At 39.9% G+C, this 8,120-nt stretch overlaps 1 protein-coding gene across 1 annotated transcript in view; it reads right to left on the bottom strand.

Annotated features, from left to right (window-relative positions):
- ITIH5 (inter-alpha-trypsin inhibitor heavy chain family, member 5) overlaps positions 1-8,120 on the bottom strand; it is a gene marked incomplete at its 3' end in the record, with an annotated part of 55,077 nt that overhangs the window by 43,324 nt on the left and 3,633 nt on the right. Inside the window, exon 2 of the mRNA XM_008584915.1 lies at positions 7,253-7,297. Coding sequence (XP_008583137.1) covers positions 7,253-7,297 — 45 coding nt within the window. The remainder of the gene's footprint in view (positions 1-7,252; positions 7,298-8,120) is intronic.

The raw sequence follows: 8,120 nt of genomic DNA, 5'->3' as shown, positions 1-8,120 counted from the left end.
GTTTTTCTAAGTGGCTGTAACATTTTACATTCCCACCAGTATGCATGTCTTTTAATTTATAAATTCTACTGATAAAAAAGTATCATAAGGGGGGAAAAATCAGTAGGAAAAAAATGGACATATGAGAAAATTCTTTGCAACCTTGTTGCATTCGAAACAGTGTAAAATATCTTCAAAATGAGATTTGGTTAACTATATTATGACACATTGATGAAATACAACACAGCTACTAAAAAAAATGATGTGGGTCTATATTTACTTACGTCAATAAACGTTCATTTTACCAGACTTCAATGCTGGTCCCCAAATATTTTTCTAGCTCTTTGCCAGAGGGATTACTCTATGTGGGTAGGTGGGGCCATGTAACTAGTTCTGGCCACTAAGTTACAAATAAATATAAGTAACATTTGTCACTTCTGGGCCAAGTATTAAACTACAGATGTGCAGTTCTCCACACAATAATTAGCAATGTTTGGGGAAGCTGCTCCATCAAGCTCAAGTTCACGAGGACAACAATGTGCATAGCTGCTCGCCTGCTAACCCAACGTGAGCAAGTTGTATAAGCAAGAAACCAGTGTTTTGTTACTTACTACACTGAGATTTGGGGGCTTTTTGTTACCACAGCATAACTTGTCCTGACTGGTATTTTCATGGCACAATTTCAAGTGATTATATTTAACATGACCCCATTTTTGTAAGCATAGATGTTTTTATGTGTGTAATGTCCACCAAGGTGCTCATGGCTGTTACTTTTGGGTGGCTGAGATTCGTGTCTTTAACTTTTCTATATTATCTCAGATTTTGACAAATTGGCATGTATTACGTACATAGCAGAAAAAAAATTATAAAGATTTTCCATTTTGAAAACTCAAAGCATAACAGAAACTGTTTTAACCCCACTCTCTCCCTTATTCTTCCCCCCGAAAAAATATGTACTATTGTAAACTACCATTACAAGCCATCAGAGCGCTCCCTCCTCAATAGAACACAGAATAGAGAGAAATAGCACAGGACTTAGGTTGGCATCCACCCTGACTCCAAATGAGGATGCTGGTTTCAGATTTCGAAAATGAGGTGAGATGTAGGAGAGACTGTAGGTTCACCTCAGGCCTCCCCTCCCTAAAATTGTGGAATAGGCTGGGGACTACTTAAAACAGCTACAGCTGGAAGGAAAGCCCAGCCTCACTCAGGTATTAAGTTCTCTGATTGACCTAAAGTATTTTCTTTGAAGTTTCTTCCTTTGTAAAATAAGTTTACCAAGAAAATAAACAAGCTTTAAGGAGAACAAGAGAAGTCAGTTTTTCATTTTTGAGATGACTATCTGATGTCTCAGGGGATCACTATGGCTACACTTCAGTCCAAGTTTAAACTCAGATTGACCCAGAATCAAAACTTCCCGGTGCACAGATTCTTGGTGCCATCTAGGATTGGAAATGGAAATGGAACAAATACCATCATTGTTTTTAGTTAGGAATTCCTGTTTTTATTGTGTGAGTGTTTTCCCATTGCCTTCTAAGAAACTGGGGATGGTGTTTAGAGGCAGAAAAGTAACTGACTTCCAGCATCATGACGAGAACTACTATAAATAGTAATCCTAGGGCTTCCACCAACTTGCTTGGGACCCCCAAATAAAAGACTCAACTAAGATTCTTTGGTTCCACCCAGCCGAGCTTATTTCTCCAGCATCAGAACAGAAGATGTCCAGACCACAATATTTATTAAGACCATGCTATCTAAAGCAGCTGAAATAGCTGAGTTGGGAGAGCGTAAGACTGAAGGACCAAACTGTCTAACTTCATATAGCGATGTCACTATCAAGGCTGTGCAGTTTAGGATCTGCACTTCTACCCCATCATCGATTAGTGCAACTATAGGTTTAAAAAACAAAAACGAAAACAAATAGACAAGCAAACAAACTGCAGGTGCTGCTTAAATGTTTATAATTTAATAATAATATGATGGCTGGCCAGTTAGCTCAGTTAGAGCACGTTGTTATAATATGACGGTCCCATACCAAGGGTTTGGGTCCCATACCAGCTGGCCAGACACCAAAAAAATAAATAAGTAAACAAATAATAGGAATTCTGGGGGGTTTTTCCTAGGATCTATCACAGTACTGGATCATGACTGGGGGGAGAAAAATGTTCCTTAAAACATTCCAACACTCCATCAGTGGAGAAGAACGTGAGAAAGGAGGAGAGGGGCGTAGCCTAATTCTAAAGTGCGTGCATTCCCTGTTGGTGTGGATGCTTTCATGACCTGGTTGACAAAAGAGAGACGTAAAGGNACCAACTTGCTTGGGACCCCCAAATAAAAGACTCAACTAAGATTCTTTGGTTCCACCCAGCTGAGCTTATTTCTCCAGCATCAGAACAGAAGATGTCCAGACCACAATATTTATTAAGACCATGCTATCTAAAGCAGCTGAAATAGCTGAGTTGGGAGGGCGTAAGACTGAAGGACCAAACTGTCTAACTTCATATAGTGATGTCACTATCAAGGCTGTGCAGTTTAGGATCTGCACTTCTACCCCATCATCGATTAGTGCAACTATAGGTTTAAAAAACAAAAACGAAAACAAATAGACAAGCAAACAAACTGCAGGTGCTGCTTAAATGTTTATAATTTAATAATAATATGATGGCTGGCCAGTTAGCTCAGTTAGAGCACGTTGTTATAATATGACGGTCCCATACCAAGGGTTTGGGTCCCATACCAGCTGGCCAGCCACCAAAAAAATAAATAAGTAAACAAATAATAGGAATTCTGGGGGTTTTTTTCCTAGGATCTATCACAGTACTGGATCATGATTGGGGGGAGAAAAATGTTCCTTAAAACATTCCAAGACTCCATCAGTGGGGAAGAACGTGAGAAAGGAGGAGAGGGGCATAGCCTAATTCTAAAGCGTGTGCATTCCCTGTTGGTGTGGATGCTTTCATGACCTGGTTGACAAAAGAGAGACGTAAAGGCAGGGTTGCTGTCTTCTCCTCTTGCTTTTGAGCAGTATCACTGGATCTGTGACTCTAGGTCACAGACCCAAGAGATGCTACACAGAGGCCAGCCTCAACCAAATGCCTTCTGCTGACTGGGGCCGTAAGTCCTAGAGGCATCTGTTTGAGGAATTGATCCACCAGTCGGCCTCCGTTCTTCTAAGGCTGTTCTGAAATCCCAAAACCAAGACCCAGCAGCTCGTGAGTCAGTTACCTTAGAGATCTGCTACAGGGCCATAAACAATATGTTCATGTACAGGGTAAAGACGTTGGAAATACAGGGCTAGATGTTGGAAAGTCACTTGAGATGCCATTTATCATCTGGACTGAGAACAGTTTGCCTGCAAATATTCTCATTTGGGTAATTCTATATCACCTCTACAAAATTTTTCTTTCTTTGGAGTAACGTTGCTGCCAATTGTTTAGCTATTAACCATTTGTAATTTGGGTACCTGTAAGCTCAGTAATGGAAGAAGAAACTTGATATTTGTGCTAAAATTCAAACAATTTCCAGGCAGATTAGAAATTTTAAAAAGTAATTGGTCTTAGGCAAGTCACCCTGTTTCTTTTCTTTACTGTGGAAAATCAGAGAAATGGACTTTGCCTGGTTCAGGATGCTCCTCCCACCCCCTCACCCCCCACNATCTACCCCTGCCCCCTTTAGAATCCAAGCTCTATGAAAGACAAGGTAGTTTGTCTGTTTTGGTATTCCTCTATTCCCAATGACTAGAACAGTGCTGAGCAAGCAGCAGACACTCAAAAAAAAAAAGAAAAGAAAAATCTGTGGAATGAGTGAATGAATATGTGTATACATGTATTGCTAGGATACTATTCACCGTGAGTCTCCAGAACTTCTGCACATTTTGAGAGCAGAGGCATTAGCTGCCTTTGTTCTGAACCATCTTTTCGAAGATGTATAGTGAACAGCCTTGGAAGAAGACAGGTGGCATCTCTCTCCAGAGCAGAGGGCACATTGGCTTATCATCCATAACCCAGGAGCAAAGCTCAGGCAGGCTTAGTGCTTGCAGAGAAAATAGAATAGTTTGGTCAGGCTCCCTCAACTCAGGTCTGGTTGGGGATGGTGCAGCACATTCTTGTAAATAAGTTGTGTGTGGGTGGNTCATAATAATCATATACATTGTATATTGACAAAATAAAAATTTAACGAAAAAAAAAAATTTTTTTAAATAAAAATAAAAATTAGAATACAAAAAAAAAAAGAGACTGGCAGATCAATAAAAGTAATGATACTGATTGCTCACAAGAATATGTGTACTCATTATTGCTGATAGAAATGAAATTAATATGGATAATATTAGTACTAATAATATTCAAAAAGTAATCTGGCAACATCTATCAAAATTAAGAGCACGGACACAGAAGCTGGGTTGTCAGGGTGCAAATCCTGGTTCTGCCACCTCTTACCAACTGTGCAATCTTGGGAAAGTCACTCAATCTCTCTGAACCTTATGTTTTCAGCTGTAAAATGCCTCAAAGAATTATTACAAGTGTAATTGAGTTATGACATATAACAATGCCTGGCACATAGAAAGCACTCCATAAACATTAGCTGTCATAGGTACCCAGCCTAGCAATGACCAAGCCACTGCTGGAAGCGCCCTGGTCTCCCCTGCAGGAATGAGGGGGGTCCACAGGCCTCAACCCCACCCCTCCTCCTTCCTCCTTTTCCCACCCTATTTCCTTCATTCCCCTCCCCTTCCCCCAACTACTCCACAACAACATCATAGAATGTAAAAAAAAATTAATAAAATACTTAAAAATAAAAATAAAAAATAAACATTAGCTGTCATTAAATGATCCCATTGTTTTAAAGCAATGATCAGAAATCTCATATATGCAAATGTATACAAGGTCCCTCCATCTTCCACTGTTGTGTTATTTTTCTCAGTGGCACTTGTCATTTTCCCAATTACTAATATAATTTATTTATTTACTTTNCAACTCAGGTCTGGTTGGGGATGGTGCAGCACATTCTTGTAAATAAGTTGTGTGTGGGTGGTGTTAGTGCACATGGGCACCAATGTATCTTTTCAGTTTTGTTGCTAGTGTGTGTTCTTCAGCTCTGCCTAAAAATAGAGCATGTTTACTTTGCTGGCAGCTGCTCAGTTTTACTTTGGACTTTGCCAGTAGCAGTTGAGTTTTCAGTTTTTCTTTGGACTTTGCCGGTAATAGTTGAGTTTCTGAGTTTCTCTTCGTACTGCCTAACTCTTAGACGTGTGTGTGCTGAATAAAGACTATTCCTACTTGAACCAAGGCTCCAAGGACCTTTCTGCTGGTTACCTAGCTCATAGACCTGCGTGTGAAGGGTTTGTGAACGGGCTCGAGGGGTCTGTGAGCTCCAGACCCAGCCCTAACTCTACAGTGCTCATTACTGAAGAGTCAGGTTCCCTAAGCTCAGGGCTCCTCTTACGTAATGCAACCAACAGCATGTGTGGGTATCATCTGACCCTCTCTGCATCACCATATGGAAATGGACACACATGCTGATACTCTGATTACTGCTATTACTGGGAGTAATAAATTGTCCTTTGTCTCTGACCCAGGATACAGCAACGATTGGGACATTGGTAATGATAAGAAATCTGAATTGGCTCAAACCCCATGGCAGGGCTTGGATGAATGTCTCACCAGAGCCTCACCAGAGAAGGTCTCCACATTTTAGCATATCACTGTATGCACACTAGTAAGGAAGAACTGAGATCATTTAAGATAAACTCTTAGGGTTTTTGAACATTTGCCCAAATTCCACTATATTATGAGCCTTCAACATGCATAGACAGCTTCGCCTGACTTTGGTCACATGACACTCTAATCTACAAATGTGAATTCTTTGGTTGCTTAGTTGTTTACTTCTCAACAAAGCCTTTATTTCCTGGGTAAGGATGTCATAAAAAAAAAAAAGGAAGAAGACAGGTGGCATCTCTCTCCAGAGCAGAGGGTACATTGGCTTATCATCCATAACCCAGGAGCAAAGCTCAGGCAGGCTTAGTGCTTGCAGAGAAAATAGAATAGTTTGGTCAGGCTCCCTCAACTCAGGTCTGGTTGGGGATGGTGCAGCACATTCTTGTAAATAAGTTGTGTGTGGGTGGCGTTAGTGCACATGGGCACCAATGTATCTTTTCAGTTTTGTTGCTAGTGTGTGTTCTTCAGCTCTGTCTAAAAATAGAGCATGTTTACTTTGCTGGCAGCTGCTCAGTTTTACTTTGGACTTTGCCAGTAGCAGTTGAGTTTTCAGTTTTTCTTTGGACTTTGCCGGTAATAGTTGAGTTTCTGAGTTTCTCTTCGTACTGCCTAACTCTTAGACGTGTGTGTGCTGAATAAAGACTATTCCTACTTGAACCAAGGCTCCAAGGACCTTTCTGCTGGTTACCTAGCTCATAGACCTGCGTGTGAAGGGTTTGTGAACGGGCTCGAGGGGTCTGTGAGCTCCAGACCCAGCCCTAACTCTACAGTGCTCATTACTGAAGAGTCAGGTTCCCTAAGCTCAGGGCTCCTCTTACGTAATGCAACCAACAGCATGTGTGGGTATCATCTGACCCTCTCTGCATCACCATATGGAAATGGACACACATGCTGATACTCTGATTACTGCTATTACTGGGAGTAATAAATTGTCCTTTGTCTCTGACCCAGGATACAGCAACGATTGGGACATTGGTAATGATAAGAAATCTGAATTGGCTCAAACCCCATGGCAGGGCTTGGATGAATGTCTCACCAGAGCCTCACCAGAGAAGGTCTCCACATTTTAGCATATCACTGTATGCACACTAGTAAGGAAGAACTGAGATCATTTAAGATAAACTCTTAGGGTTTTTGAACATTTGCCCAAATTCCACTATATTATGAGCCTTCAACATGCATAGACAGCTTCGCCTGACTTTGGTCACATGACACTCTAATCTACAAATGTGAATTCTTTGGTTGCTTAGTTGTTTACTTCTCAACAAAGCCTTTATTTCCTGGGTAAGGAAGTCAAAAAAAAAAAAAAAAGGTTATATTTAGGGTTGTTTTTTTAAAGGAGGTCTTTGAAACTCCATGCTTTGCCCTTATCATCCTACTGAAATAATCATGTCTCTTTCCAGAAAGGAAAATCCACATAAAGAAAGCCTTATAAAAGAACCAGCTACACTGTTTCATGTTAGAATTCTTTTACAGGCAACTTGATAAGCTTTGGAGGACTGGCAAGTAAAGCAAGTGTCTGATTCAAAATAAATAGACTGGGCCACAAACATACTTACCAGCCTTTGCAACAGCCTGAGTTGTCTTGGGACCCTCAGTCCAACCTACAAAAGGAGAAGAGACATGAAATATGATTGTGAGGTCATTTTTAAATGAATTACATGAGGGGGTTAAAATCGATTCCAATCACCAAGAGGTCTGTCCATCCTGAAAAGGAGTTTTGACTTTTTGCCAGGGCGTTTGTTTCTAGGCCAGAACTAGAATTCCTCCCTCTCAGACGTGGTTGGCTCTTATCCCATAATGTCACTCCACCTTGTCACCTGGGAGTTCTTAAATCTGTTAGAGGAGAATAGATGAAATGACGAGAACAAGAAGATACTTAGCATCTTTGTATTTTGTCTCATTTGATTTGGAGCTTGTAATTAATCTCTCTGCTATTGTGTCCATTTCAATTAGTAAAGGTATTTAGCTTTATTCTGATGGGCTCATTATTCAATTCTAAACTCCAGGAAGCTCTGGAAGCAAAAGTGAACTTACCTTAAATTTTCTTTTCTTTCTTTTTTTTTTTTTTTTCTGGATGATTTGTTATATTTTCCGACATACAGTGGAGGGACATGCAAGGTGATAAAATAGTCTTTTTTAAAATTCATATTAATAATTAACCAGGCCCTCTGAACTAATTTAAAAGTCTTAGTTGGTTGTTGAACTTTATTCTTAGCAAATCTCCATTTCAATCACAGAAGTCTAAACTGTTAATTGCTTTGAGTAATAAAATTATCTTTCTGAAGGGCAATTTGACAATGTAGATCAAATATTTGAAAAATATGCCTAAACTTTATGTATATTTTTTAAACAGCCTTATGATGTGTAATGTACATATAATACAATTCACTCACTAAAGTGCACAAGTGAATATTTTTTACTATA

This window comes from Galeopterus variegatus, unplaced genomic scaffold, assembly GCF_000696425.1.
Source record: "Galeopterus variegatus unplaced genomic scaffold, G_variegatus-3.0.2 Scaffold3404, whole genome shotgun sequence".
Taxonomy (NCBI): Eukaryota; Metazoa; Chordata; class Mammalia; order Dermoptera; family Cynocephalidae; genus Galeopterus; species Galeopterus variegatus.
This window is presented reverse-complemented; position numbering and strand designations above follow the sequence as displayed.